This window comes from Spermophilus citellus (genome assembly GCF_964194105.1).
Source record: "Spermophilus citellus genome assembly, chromosome: 11".
Classification (NCBI taxonomy): domain Eukaryota; kingdom Metazoa; phylum Chordata; class Mammalia; order Rodentia; family Sciuridae; genus Spermophilus; species Spermophilus citellus.
The window spans coordinates 20190959-20205580 of record NC_138192.1 but is presented as its reverse complement, the minus strand read 5'-3'; the positions used below and the strand labels follow the sequence as shown (position 1 = coordinate 20205580).

The following is a 14622-nucleotide window of genomic DNA, read 5'->3' as shown; positions in this document are numbered from 1 at the left end:
CAGTACCCTACACCCCCCCCCCAATCTGCGGTTTCACTTTCCAAGGTTTTGATTACCCACAGTCAACCACAACCCAAAAATATCAAATGGAAAATACCAGTACAGTGAGATATTTTGAGAGACAGAAATAAGACCATATTCACATAACTTCTTTTACAGTGCATCGTTATTATTGTTTTAATTTTAGTTAATCTCTTGCCACGCCTAATTTATAAATTGAACTTTATCATAGGAGAAAAGATATATAGGATTTGGTACTATCTACAAAAGTTTCAGATATCCAGTCGGGGTTCAGAACATGTCCCTGAGGACAAGGGAGAACTACTTACTGGGTAACATCTCATTTAATCTTCACAGTAGTCCCAGGAGGTGGCAATAATAACCCCATTCTCTGCATAATGGGAACCGGGACTCTCAGGCATGAGGCTCACTGGTGGAGCAATCAAGATTCAATATATTGTGGTGTGGGGCTAAGTCTGCACTGGAAGCATTTGCTAGGGACTCAGGAGGTAGCAGGTGTCCCTAAGCTCAGCTTCTCACATTCTCCCTGATGGACCTCCCTGAAGGTTTTGAGAGGAGCCACTGACCACCTTTGGCACAGGGTTTTGATACCTCACAGCTGTGCCTACCATACCCTCCCTCTCAGAGGCTCTCTTGAGCTCTTATTCCATTTCTGTGGCTGCTTCTGAAACTCTCTTCCTTTTTTCCTGGTTCTGCCTCCTGTTAGGAGAAAGTCATCAGCAGACATAAATGTCTCTTGGACAGGTTTATTTGAAGATCTTTACTTCTTTCCTCCCTGAGTCAGCTTATGAATCCAGCCAGTCCTTATGAAGTCTCAGCTCCTCCATTGAGTCTAATGCTAGATTTCCTTTTAAGCAGGAAGGTCCCATTTCCCAAACAGACCTTGTTAAGTGCTCCTTAGCACCAGCTCCTCCTGGCTTGTTCACCTCACAATTTCACTTGCCCAGCACCAGCCTGGTACTAAAATTATAAGTATTCTAAAACATACTACTAAAATTCTCTTCTGGAAAACATGCTAATGAAACTGCTCCTTCCCATCATTGCTGGATAGAGACTTTTCTACAGGGATATTCTGGCCACAGAAATCCAGAGATATCTCTTTTTTTACCTGCCTTATTGACTCTCTCATCATCTCTGTGACTACTTGTTAGTACAGCACGCCACGCGCTGTGCAGGCATTAGGGAAGAGAAGTCTGAGGCCTTGGGTGGGTGAGGTTTCATAGAGCCAGTGCACCCCCGCAGGTTAAACTCTGTACAAGTGATGGAACCAGGGTGCTTTGTGATCATGCAACTCAGTCCCCAGGGAGGAGAACGGGAGAGATGGCAAGAGTAATGGAAGGCTTCTTGTAGGAGATAAGTCCTGAAAAAAAGTGAGCAGGGCCCACCATGTCGAGATGCCAGGGCCTAAAAAAAAAAAAGGAAATGACGGTGAATTTTAGGGTGCATAGGTATGTGTGCTGAAGAGCAAGGTGGCATGGGAGACAAGGCTGGAGGAGGAACCAGTGTGAAAAGACCAAGGCTCATCTGGAGGGTCCAGATTTGATTCTGGGATAAGCTAAAGAAAAGATTCACCACAGGGTGAGCAGCCATGATGCTACCAGGAGTTCTAGAAAAATCTTTCTAGGAACCTTGTATTTAGGGAATTTCTTGTAAAACATTCTCCCAGTGCTGCTAAATGGGCAATTGAGGAGACTAGTTTGAGTTTATGCCAGGAATTCTATCAGACCCAGAATATTCCCCCGATGCCAGACCAGACCCCATTGGCCCACAGACTGAGTCTCCAGCCTCTCACTATGAGCTCCAGGTCCCAGTCTTGTACAGTTTGGGGCATTGGTTATTTTTACAGCCAGCAGAGTATCTTCAAAGAGCAGCGAGGATGGAGAGAATGTGCCTCTGGTGTACGTGGAAAAGGCTGCAGCCATAAGCAGGAGCTTCCTGTGTGTGAACCGGGGGAGCTACAGTGTTTGTTAGGCTGATCTCAGCCTCAGAGTCCTCCCTGTGATCTGCAAGGGGAACACAGGGGCTTTTATCCCAGAACACTTTCAAGGTCGTCCGTCATGCTTACCCCAGGTGGCAGGCACCAGAGGAAGCCAATTGACAGCAATCGAGAGCACCCCAGGCTTTAGTGCACAGTTGAACAGCCACTGGCAGGAAACCTTCCTCGGATCCAGCCAGCCTGGTATGCAGGTACCCAGAGGGAAAGAAGCCGGGCTCCAGGAGGAGTGCTTGCTCTTCTCCCTCCATGCACCCACCCTAGACACTTTGCTATACTACAAATGTTGATTGGGTTGCATGCTCTTTGAGATGAGCACTTTAAAAGGCTGTCTCCAGCAAAGGGGTAGTGAGTGCCAAGGGGGAAGTCCCTTGTAACTGAAGATCAAGGGCAATTATTCCCTGAGTGTGTCCAGGCTTGTTAAGGTTTTCCTTGTGCATTTCTTAGGGAAGTTTTGTATTTGCCTCCAGCTAGATAATATAGCAAGGAAAGGAAGTGTTCTCATGGGTTTTCTGAAAGCCACACATACGCTGTCTTCAACCCTATTTTCCACTCCCCATAAAGACTGTGAATGTGCAAGATGGTAAGTCACACTCATGGTTTGTAAAGAGCCTTGGAATTCATGTGAAAAGCATGCTGGAGATATGGAGGGACGAAGAGTCAATTCCAAAAACAGCGGTGGAAACTGATTAAGCTCCTAGAATGTCTTGCTCCTCTGAATCCAGGTGGAACTTACTGGGGTATGTTCTAGGTACAAGAGAAGTCTCTTAGTGAGTCTGGGTAGTCCCAGGGCAGGGAGATGTGGTGGAGGTGACAGAGGTCGCCGAACAAAAGAGGAAAAGGAATTGGCAGGGGGAGAAGATGGGCACTGGCTTGAGAAGTCTTTACTCTTGAAATAGCTGAGGCTACTGTTGATCTGCTCCTGGAGCCTGGAGGGGTGGCAATAGAGTGCTGGACCCTAGAATCTTCACATCTGCTCTGCTGCCACTGAGTTTGACCCTGGGCAGGTTATCTACCCTCTTTGTGCTCTTTCCTCTTCTGTGAAATAGGGATAGTGCTTTTGCCTCATGGTGTTGGTGGAGGAATCAATAGACTAATACATGATGAGGCTAAGAACTGTAGCTGGCCCACATGAGCACTCTGAAAGCCTTAACTGTTTGCTGCTGCAGGAGCCCAGAAACCAGCCAAGGTATCTTTTTCTAACAGCCTCACTGAGGTGTAATTTACAGACCATAAAAATCACTCCATATAAGGACGCAATCAGTGTTTATTTAGCAAATTGATCAAGATGAACAGTAACTACCTCAGTCTAGTTTAGCAACATTTCTGTCACCCCAAAATGATATCTGTCCGCAATCAGTTCTTGTTTCTGCCTCCGCCTCAGGAATCACTTATCTGTTTCCTTTCTCTGCAGCTTTGCCTTTTCTGGAGATTTCTGGCCTCTCTCATTTAGCATATGTTGTTGGGGCTCCTCCAGGTTGTAGTGTGTATCTGAGTTTATTTCCTTTTATTGCTGAATAGTATTTCATAGAGTGGATGTACTACAATGTGTTGTCCATTCACCAGCTGACGGACCCCCACTTATTTTGACTGTGCAATGAGTGCTGCTACAACATCCGCTGTTCGTGTGGATGTGTTTTTTCATTTCTCCTAAGGAGACTCGCAGTGTTCCAGGAGAATGAAATATGGTAGATTTATGCGTCACTGTCAAGGTCCATTTTTGGCTCAGATGATTGACATGCGTAAGGATGGTCTGTGGACATCAGTCCTTATTGCTTAGCTTCACAGTCACATTCTTGGTTGCCTTTATGAAAACAAATGGACACCTCCTTTGGTGAAGCACCTGGGGACAGTGTTCACTTCCTTTTGAGGGTCATGCAGGCTAAGAATGGTGGGTGCCAACAGGCAACTGAGCTGACTTAACCCAATCAGTCATCAGTATTTATTGAACAGTCTGTGCCAGCCCCTGGATTTCACTACTATCATACAGGTAACAAATGTGTGCCTTGGCCCCCGGGGAAGCTGAATGTGAGCCACATCCCCCTTTCATGGTCTGGAACCTGTCCTATCAAACCCCCTTTTATTCATTTTTATTTTTATTTTTTTGCAAATTCCTGACCTTATTCCCTGTAGCTCCTGCCTTTAGACCTGTACATCTGAACCTGTCTTCTCAGTTCCAGACAATGTGGGTTCCATAGAGATCCATGTACACCTAACGTGTCAGAGCTTTAGTAACTCCATGATTGATCTGGCCAGGACCGGGTGGGTGGAGGGTTTGTGGTGAAGGCTGTACATGCTATAGACGGTATTCTCTGCTGTTCCCGCACCTCTGCTTTGCAGCTAGCAGGTGACCCTCCCCACCTGGTGCTTCTCCCCTGAGGCAGCCTCACCCTGTCTTCTCTAGCTCTTGGGGTTGTTTTGTGAGTCTCATTTTCTCTGTGTCACCAGTTAGCCTCCATGATAGAGGCAGCACCCATACCTCGCCTCATGGAGCTTGCATTTACCTGTTTTCTCATAGATTTTGTTGGTGAATAAACCTTTCTCACTGTGATTTATGCTTACTGCCTGGAAATTTCTGAATAGTCAAGCACATTTAGTAGAAATTTGGTGACTAGTTGAAATAATTAGAGAGGAATGCAGATGGTGTGTGTTCTAAGTGGGCTTGTTAACCAGATTGGAAATTACTGTGTATATCTCATTCTGGCTGCATAAATGCCTCATTAGGTTGGAATAGTCTCCTTTTCTATTTCTGCTACTATCAGAGTCCCAGGATGCCAAGACCCTTTAGTTCTGTTCAACATCTCTTTGATGAGCACCAATTATATGCAAAACACCTTGTTAGTGGTAAGCCACTAACTCCTATTCAGCCTGTAAAACCCATCCTAGAAAATCCTTATCTTCTAGAAGCCTTCTCTAATTGCTACCACTGTCACTCTTTTGCTCCTCCAGGTGACCTCCTTCTTGGGCATGTGTTTTATTCTGTTCTGTGATTTTTTTAAGTGTCAGCCTCTCTTACTAGCCTGTGCACTGAACCTCTGAGTCCAGAGACTGTGTCTCTTTCGTGTTCCTATTTCTAATACCCAGCATAAGGCTTGAACGACCGTTTGTGAAGTTGTGAATGCATGGTGCTTTTCTGTCTCTTAGCAAATATGTGTTGAATGAACAGATGAGTGAATGTGTGCCTGCAGCGAGGAGATAAGGTGCCTTGGCGTTGCCATGTTAGCCTGTGCTGTGGTTGAATGAGACAGAAGACCTCCAGCCTCCTGTGAGTACCCAGTAGGGGTTGCACCTTCAGTGAGGGGAGGCTTCTGGCAGGGACTTCCATTTCCACCTGTGAGCATCTGGGCGCAGAGGTGGCTGTCCTGCATGAATTGTCATATGTTACCCCTCCTGCTTGGCCTCAGCCTCTGGACCAGGGCAGCAGTGGTCCAGAGGCTTCTGGCCCAGTGCTTGTTAACCAGATTGGAAATTGCTGTGTATATCTAGAACACACTCCATCTGCATGCCTCTCTAACAATTATTTCAACTAGTCACCAAATTTCTACTAATTGTGCTTGACTATTCAGAATGGTCCAGCCTAGAGCATTACCTTGAACATCTCAGGGACCTTCTCCTTAGTCCTCTCACTTCCATTCCACAGGAATTATCTGGGGATAAAGGACAGATGGTACTATCCCAGTTTTATGTGAGAGGACAGGCAGAGAAAGCTTGGGAGATTATATCTATAAAGCCCCCCGAGGATCTCAGCCCAAGCCCCCAGGTCCCTCATACCTTACTCCTGGTGTGCTTTCTGAGAACACCTTCAGGCTTTCCAGATGGTTACCCAAGCTTTAAGAAGGTCCTGCTGCTATTTTTACTATTCCTGATCTTCTGGGCCTCCTGGGAGGACGCCAGACAGTCTTCCTGGTGAGCAGCAGCAAGGTGCCTGGAGCCCCCGCACTGCTGTGCAGAAGTGAGCTGAGCAGGCCTGTTGCCAGGGACCCAAGAAGGGTGGCTGCTGAGGTTGACAAAGAAGCAGGAAGCCCACGGTGTAGCTTTAAGGCCAACTCCCATTGCCAGACCTCGCAGCCCTGCCCTGACCTGCCCTGGTCTAGACCAGGTACGGGATATTTGTTTATCTGGGGCTGCCTAGTCTGTTTCTCCAATGAGGTGGGCCTGAAAGCTTCACAGGGTGGAGGCAGCTCTTCCCAGGAGGAGCCCAAGGATGGAGACAAGTGTTCGTGGAGCATCTGACATTTGCCGCCATTCTCACACCCTGTTAGCATCATTCTAATGGAGGTCAGACCTGCTGCATAATGTGCCACGTGGTAGGGCCTCAAATTTTGTCCATCCAGTCCTTTGCCACATCACCTCCTCTCCAACACAGCGGGATCTGTGTTCTAACTTTGGTTCTGGCCTTGTACAGGCTGAGAATGAATAAGAAAGTTTCTTTTTTTTTAAAAAAAAGAGTGAGAGGAGAGAGAGAGAGAGAGAGAGAGAATTTTTTAATATTTATTTTTTTTAGTTCTCGGCAGACACAACATCTTTGTTGGTATGTGGTGCTGAGGATCGAACCCGGGCCGCATGCATCCCAGGCGAGCACGATACCGCTTGAGCCACATCCCCAGCCCCATAAGAAAGTTTCTTAATCTTCCTCCAACTCAAGAGGCACAGAGAAGCTCTCCTCAGCTCTGAGGTGCTCATGAAGAGAGATGTCAGTTTTCTTAGAAGCCATAAAATCCAGGCTCCACTTTAGCCTTCATGGGTTTTTAATCACCCAGCCTAATCCAGGTGTGTTAGTTAGCTTGCTGTTACTATAAAAAATGCCTGCAATAATCAACTTACAAATCGAAAAGGTTTCTGTCCATGATTGATTGGCCCCATTGCTTTGGGCCTATGTCACTACTTCATGCAACATACACACACACACACACAAAAAAAAAAAAAAAAAAAAAAAAAAAAGAAAAAAGCCAAGCAGAACCTCTTACCTCGTGGTCAGGAAGCAGAAAGAGACAAGATGGGGCCAGATTATTAATATCACTTTCAGGCCACACTCCCAGTTACCTTAGGACTTCTCACTAGGTCTCAGCTCCTACAGGGTCCACCCCTCCCAGTAGGGCTATACCAGAGATCAGGTTTTAACAGATGGGCCTTTGGGCCTATTCAAAAAGAAAGTCCCACTTGGCTTCATCTGAGGCAGGTATGGTCTGATGTCAGTTTGCTGGTTGTTTGCCTGTCCTGTAGACTTTGGAGTGAGCTGGATTTCACATCTCTTTATTATTATAGTTAAAAGCTGTGAAGTTATCCATTTGTTCCTAAGGAATTGTAAGCAAAGATGCTTACTTCAGCCAGCCAGGCAAACCACCTTGGTGGCAGGTGAATGGAGTGTCCTGAGACCCACACAGCCCTGGGCACTAGTAGGCAGGGAGACCCATCTGACTTCTCATGTTCACAGTGCTTTTAAGTACAGTCTAAGCCCTTGCACAGCCCTTGCTCAGCCGTGGACAGCACAGTAATGTCGGCCTGGACATCTTCCAAATGCCCCTGCAGCTCTCAGTTCTCATAACCAATAACTCCAGGTCATTGTGTGTGTGTGTGTGTGTGTTTCCGTTCTTCCTGTCTGATGACGGTCATCCTGGTGGAATGCACAGGGTATAAAATGCAAGGCTTCCCCATGCTGTCATATGAAAGAGCAGTGGCCATCAGTGCACAGTGTCTCATTTGGATATCGGGTCTGTGCAGTCATGCTGTCACCCTTAGTGACAGTGTCCAGGTCCACATTACTGCTGCTGCCCTTGGCTGAGCAAGGGCTTAGACTGTACTCAAAAGCACTGTGAATGCGAGAAGTCAGATGTATCTCCCTGCCTAGTGATGCCCAGGGCTGTGTAGGTCTCAGGACACCCTGCTTACCTGCCACCGTGCCTCACTTTCAGAAGATTAGGCTGCATCTCAACATTCCTAAGTAATCCAGTGTATTTCTCCCTATCTCTGAATTATTAGACCATTCTGGAGTCTTGTGCTTTCTGTTACTAGGAATCCGGCTCTAGGTTTTCTGCCCACTGTTGGGGGAAGCGTTTCTGTTCTTTCGCCACAAACTCAGACTGGTGGAGTCAAGTTCCCTCATCAGGGGAGAGTGATGTGGAGACCTGCCTGATGCAGTCCTTTGTAGAGACTGAAAGAGAAGGTCCTGCCAGGGGCTTGCCACCTGCAGGCTGCCTTTCTCAGCAGCTTAACCTCCTTTAAGAAGGAGGCAAAGAGAAGCCAGCAGCACAGGGAATCATCACTATCTTTATCTCTGTTTTTCTGAGGAAGAAACTGAGACTCCAAACGTTAAGTATTTTTGCCCAAAGATTCACCTAGCTAGTAAACGGGAGAGGCAGGGTGGACCTCACTGGCTGCTGGCTGCAGAATCGGGGAGGAGCAAGGTTTCTTTGCTCTCTTTGCTGTGTCTTGGCTTACTCATTAAAAAATAATACAGGCACAAGGTTTAAAAAAAATAAAAAATAAAAACACTCACAAGAAGTGCCAGAGGCCCCTGTTGGATGCAGTTTGTTGGGGAGCCTCACCCTTCTCATTGCTAGAGGACCTGCTGGGCAGTAGGAGGTCCCTCATGCAACACTCTCTGTAACAAACAAGAGTGGGACAGAACGTTTCCTCTGTGTGCCCCAGTGCCAGGAGCTCTGGGCCCTGAGATGACTAATTTCCTCATCCACACCAAAGTGGAAAAGGAAACCTGAGGAAAAGTACAGTCTTCCAGAAGGACACACATTGCAAAGTGAATCTCCTGAGCCTAGTCCTGCGTTTCCCTTTTCAGCAGCAGCATGACCAGCAGGAGGTGTTCTTGGAATAGCACACACACATTTCTGTATGTCTGTGCCTCCCCATCCCAGCGCCTGCCACAGATGGAAACACACTGGGAGCCCCCTTTACCTGGTTCCTCTCACTGCTCAGCATGCCTCAGAGATGTTCTTATGTCAGTGCATGGAAACCTCCTCATTTGGTGTATTATTTGTCTTTAAATAGGTGTCTGTGTAAATTCAACCTTTGGGTGATATGGAGCCCTTTGCTTCATCTTTCCAATGCTCCCATGCTGTTGCAAATGGTTTCTTTGCATGTGTCCCCTCTTTCTGTGGGGTGCATTATCAGAAAGCACCCATGCACCCAGCATTCTAATCGTCACTCCTGAGGACTGGCCCTTCCCTGAGGGAGTATTATACACAGGTCCTCCTGTACAGGCAGCATCTTCAGCAGGTCGAGTCCTCTGGGGACTTGGAGCCATTCTGCCTTGGGTCCATTGAGTATGGGCAAGCAGAGCAGCTCTGGGCACCAGGGTCATCATTGGCGCTTACATGAGGTTGCTTTGGGCACAGCTGACAGGAGGTCCCAGGTCAGAGAGTGACTGCCCCTCCCTTCCCCAGCTTCTCATCATTCATGATGCCCTCACCCCTATGTCTCCCTGCAGCGTGCTGCTTCCTCACTCTACATCCCAGAGAGACTGGCTTTGCCCCATATGACCCATATGTTGTTAGGGGCACCGTGTCCTTCACATAAGTCTCTACTTGTCAAGTGACATAGTAGTCAGTATTTTCAACCAATAAGCACAGAGTCCCTGGGCAAGGATGTTGGACTGTGTCAGGTGATGCTCCGGATGCCTATGGGTCCTTGGTGGCGTCCTCCACCTCACAGCCTCAGCATTTTGTCATTGAGTTAAAACAAGGTCATACTAGGTAGCTGCAAAATTTCAGTAAATCCTTACAAAGTCTTGGGACTCAGAGAGGGGTGAACTGGCCAGCTGGTGCAGGTGGGTGAGGCTGTGCCTTCAAGGGCAGATTGTGATAGCCCTTGGGGCATTACTGATGTGACGATGGTGAATAGCCACCCCTGTGGGCCAGTGTGTTACTGTGTTAGTAAGCTTTTTTGTCATTGTGACCAAAATGCCTAAAAAAAAGAACTTGGAGGAAGAAAGGTTTATTTGGGGCTCATGGTTTCAGAGATTGAGTCCACGGTTGGCTAACTCCATTGCTTTGGGCCTGAGGTGAGGCCAAACAGCCTGGCAGAAGGTCAGTGGTAGAAGAAAGGGGCTCATCTTGTAGTGGCTGGGAAGCAGAGAGAGAAAGGATTAGGGGCAGCAGGAAAGATGTACCCTTCCAGGACACACCCACAGTGACCCACCTCCTCCAGCCATATCCCACCTGCCTACAGTTGCCACCCATTCAATTTAGGACAGACCGATGTTACAGTTCTCATAAACGAATCATATTGCTTCTGAATATTCCTTCACTAACACAGGAGCTTTAAGGGGACACCTCATGGTCAAACCATAGTAGGGCTATGTGCACTGCAGATGTCACCCCTCACCCCCCAGTCCTGCATGGGAGATGCTGCTGTCGTCCCCCTCTGTGGTTGAGGAAGCTGGTAATGAGACAAATCAAGACCTGGCTCGGGGTGTGTCCAACTGGCTCCCAAGTCTCCTGTTCACTCTTCTTTCACAGCATGGTGGGTCCCTCTCGTCTTCCAGATGGCTTGGCAGAGGTGGAGATGCCCAGTTGCATCCTTGGTCCCTTGGCTGATGGCTGTGTTTTCATTTTTAGGACTTCTGTCACGGGCAGGTGATGTGGCCGCCCCTCAGTGCCCTACAAGTGAAGCTTGCTGAGCCTGGGCAGTCCTGCAAGCAGGTGTGCCAGGAGAACCAGCTCATCTGTGAGCCGTCATTCTTCCAGCACCTCAACAAGGACAAGGACCTACTGAAGTAAGCACCTTGGGATGGGGAGAGAGAACAGAAGGGGGTCAACTCAGCCTCTGTGAGCTTTCTGGGTTAGAGTCAGATTGAGAGGTGCTCATTCTCAGTTTCCAGGCTGCGGGCTTTAGGGAAAAGATGGGGTGAAGGCAGCAGTTTGCAGCTGGACCCCTACATTTTCAGTGTTCAGTAAGATGAAGTCACCTGGTATACTTGGGATCTGAGTAGGGGCATTGTATTTGCATAAATAATGCCACATCTGGCCTTGGAGATCATGGGAGATGTTGGTTTTGCTAATACCACACCCATGAACAGGGAGTGGAGGTGGCACAGAATCATAGCCATGGGTGGACCCACCCCTGAGACCTCTGGCAGCAGCCAGATCCATAGATGGCCCCCGGCAGAGTCTGAGCAGGATAGGAAGGAGGTGGCATCTTCAACTTTGGAGTCAGAAAGGAATGAGAAATGGGGAGGAGCAGCTGGCACAAAACTGCCCACAACAGATTCCAAGTGCCACCTTCCCCTCTTCTGGTCCCCTCCACTCTCCAACTTTCCTCGGGAACCTTTGGTGCATCATGCATCAGGCCTCAGCAGACCTGACTGCTGGGTCCCTCCCCAGCACACAGGTGCAGGCCTGGGAATGTTGGCCAGGGCTGTATCTGGAGGGGCCTTTATGTTCCTGGAACTTCTTGCCTCATACTTGCAGTTTGTTTAGTGATGCCATTCCTTTCCCTTTGCATCAGCATTTGAGTTTGACATCTATAGTTCCAAGATTTCCACATGAGGTTTCTTCTCCCTTCTGCCTCCTGATCCCAATCAGTATGAATTCTGCTCTCCTAAATTTTATCACTCCCACCCTCGGTCCACCATCTAGTCTCCCACCTTAATTTCCCTGATAAGGGATTTTCTCCAAGATACATGCCTATAAACAATAAGGATTGCTATCTTCACTGAAGATTCAGTCCAGTGGTTGTGCTGTCCTAGGTTTGAAGGAGATGTATCAGGAATAGAGTGGTGTGGGGATCAGGGATCAGTTATCCCCGCTTCTGGCTTCGTACCCAGCCACTGTGGTTATTGTTCATGGTGGTCTGAGCTGGCCTGCTCCCTCCTGTGAGTCTTGCTATCCTGGAACGTGGGATAAGCCCCCTTTGGAATGCATGGTCTCCAGCATCAGGGATGCTCTCCTGAGCAGGGCTGTGAAGGATGCTGTTCTTTCTTTTTATAGGGGAACCAGGCTTTTTATGGGGTAGGTAACCAGAGGCTACCTTGATTCCACCACCAACATAAAAGCACAGGCCAGAAGGAGGAGGGGAGGGAGCTTCCTAAGAGGGCTGGCTTTGACACGGAACCTCCAACTCCACAGCAGAGATGTTGAATTCTGGGGCCAGCTTTCCACTGGCTCCATTTGCAGATATCTCCCAGGGCAAGATGGCTTTTTGAGAACCCTGAGCACTGTATAGGAATTCTGAAATTGCTTGGTACAAATGTGGCACTCTACTCCTAGTTCTGCCTGTATGCAGCCTCTTCTGGAAAAGGGAGGACAAGAAGGTGCCTCCTGGGAATGAGACCTGCATGGGACTCCTGAGCAGTGGGTCTTCCCTCTGAGTCTGGGAGGGAGTCACGGCACTTAGTCTCTGTACAGTGGCTGAGATCTGGCTCAGAACTAGCCTGGAGCCCACGCAGGTGGCCTGCCTCCAGGATAAGGGTCTGGGTCAGCGGGAACAGAAAGGGCAACCAACTTCTGGGAAAGGGGCCAGTGCCCTCTGTTCCATCAGTTTCTCAGCTGTAGAGTGGGGATATCCTGGGTGACAACAGGATGATAATGCATAGCTCTTGCTAAAGAACAGAATGGCCCCTCCTTCCAGGCAATTCTAGGCGATAGAGTTCAAAAACCAATTTCCTGGCCAGACTGCCGCCTTTTCCTTCTCCTTCATGCCTCACACAGATCCACAGAGTAGAGAGGGGCATGGTGTGGGACAGTCCTGCAGTCAGACCCTGTGCCAGGCGATCGCTCTCTCCTCTACCCCTCCCCACAGTGGATATTTGGGTTTTCTTACCAGGAGGCTGGAGTGAATGGTAATTTTGTAATAAAGCTGTCTAAAATTAATTCTGTAAACATAAGAGCCCTACTGAATAACTTGTTCATGCATTTGTAAATACAGATAATGTTGTAAAAAACCCCAGCTATCTGGCAGTCTATTGAGTGCCTCCTCAGCATGGAGGTAATCCTGGCCCATCCATATTCATGGCCAATTAGCAATTAGCAGCTCCACAAGCTAGGGCTGCTTTTGCTTCTCCAACTTGGGACTTGGTTCTAAGCTGAGCTTAAGCTTTTTTTCTGTCTTGGGGTGTCCACGACCTTTAAGAGCCACCTGTCCTCGCTGTATAGTATGAATTTAACAGATTACATAAATCACGTCCTTTGGAGCATCCATGTGGCCATCTTGAATCAGGGAGGAGCAGGCCAGGGGTCTTTGAAAAAGGGCAAAAAGCCCCTGAAGTGCCAGAGATCATTGCAGCATGGCCCAGCGCGGGGAGGACTCGGCTCCATAAAAAGGAACATGTGTTAATATGAAGCCCACTTTATATTTTGGTTACCTCTGTTTTTCTGGGGATTAAACCCAGGGCCTCACACATGCTAAGCAAGTATTCTACTGCTGAGCCACATCCCCAGCCCTTAGCTACCCTTTAAAGGTGTATCTTCCAAAATTTTAAATTGCAGGTGACCCCTAACATAAGATGGTGCGGCTTACAATTTTTTTGACTATAGGTTGGTGTGAGGATATGGATGTTCAGCAGAAACTCTGCTCCAGATTTGAATTTGGATCTTTTTCCAGGCTTTGTGTAGGTGGTTTAATACTGTCTCATGATGTTGGGCCGTGGGGTTAAGCTGAGACTCCAGTCAGCCACACGGTCACCAGAGGGAACCACCTGCTCCACAAGGTGCTGTGTGGCTAAGCTGGTGTGGTCAGTAGGTTGGGTATTCATTGCATGTTTTGATATGTTTTCAGCATAGGATGGATAGATGCAGGCATAACACTGTCTGAAGCAGAGGTGCATCTGTGTTAGCCCCTCAGGTCTTCTGAGCTGTGAAGTCTAGACTGTGTGTGCCTTGGCACCAAGAAAGGAGATGGCCCTGAATCAGAGTGGTTACCAGGACTTGGAGAGAAGGCAGGCACTCTGGGGCAGGGACCAGTGGGAGGAACAGGAGCAGGAGGTAGGACAGGCTGGTGTCCTGTCCGTGAGGGGCTGGTGCCTTCCATCCTTCACCTAGTGCTGGGGTTCCTAGCCTAATTCCTGTGGTAAGGAGAAGGTGGCAGCCCCATGGGAGGAGAATTTGCTCTCTTATTCTTCTTCAAGAGCCAAAAATTGTGCACTGAGTGCTGAGGGGTCCCAGAAACTCCCAAACTCAACCTGTAAGAAAAGTGTCATGGGCCAGTCCAAGATTACTGTGGAACTGTGGGAGAGGATGGGAGAACACACACACGGTGCTTGGAGTCTCTGAGAAGAAGGGTGTGTGTATCTGAGCAAGATAGAGATCACCAGGACAGAGAGGCACATGCAGTCCTGTGTGTACCCTGAAAAGGTCGGGGATCTCTTAGGGACTGAGGACACCTGGACTAGGGAGGCTGTCTAATCCAGTGAGGCACCTCTCTGGTGACTTTTGCTCACTAGTTACACAAAGATAATGGAGTAGCCTTTTTGCCTGCCCAGGGCTGCAGGACAGGTACCTGCACACCCACAAAAGGGAGGGCCCCCCTGGAGATGCTCAGACCTGGGGTTATGTGGTGTTCAAGGGGTGCGTAGGATCATACATACCCCCAACACACATCAGTGAACCTTTGGGGAGCTGCCTGAGGTGTGCCTTCACTGTGGCCCTAGGAAGTGACAG

General features: G+C 48.4%; 1 protein-coding gene across 4 annotated transcripts in view; it reads left to right on the top strand.

Annotated features, from left to right (window-relative positions):
- MGAT5 (alpha-1,6-mannosylglycoprotein 6-beta-N-acetylglucosaminyltransferase) overlaps positions 1-14622 on the top strand; it is a 340832-nt gene that overhangs the window by 317441 nt on the left and 8769 nt on the right. For all 4 annotated transcript variants that reach the window (XM_081262405.1, XM_081262404.1, XM_081262402.1 and 1 more), the window contains exon 17: positions 10585-10742. In XM_081262405.1, coding sequence (XP_081118531.1) covers positions 10585-10742 — 158 coding nt within the window. The remainder of the gene's footprint in view (positions 1-10584; positions 10743-14622) is intronic.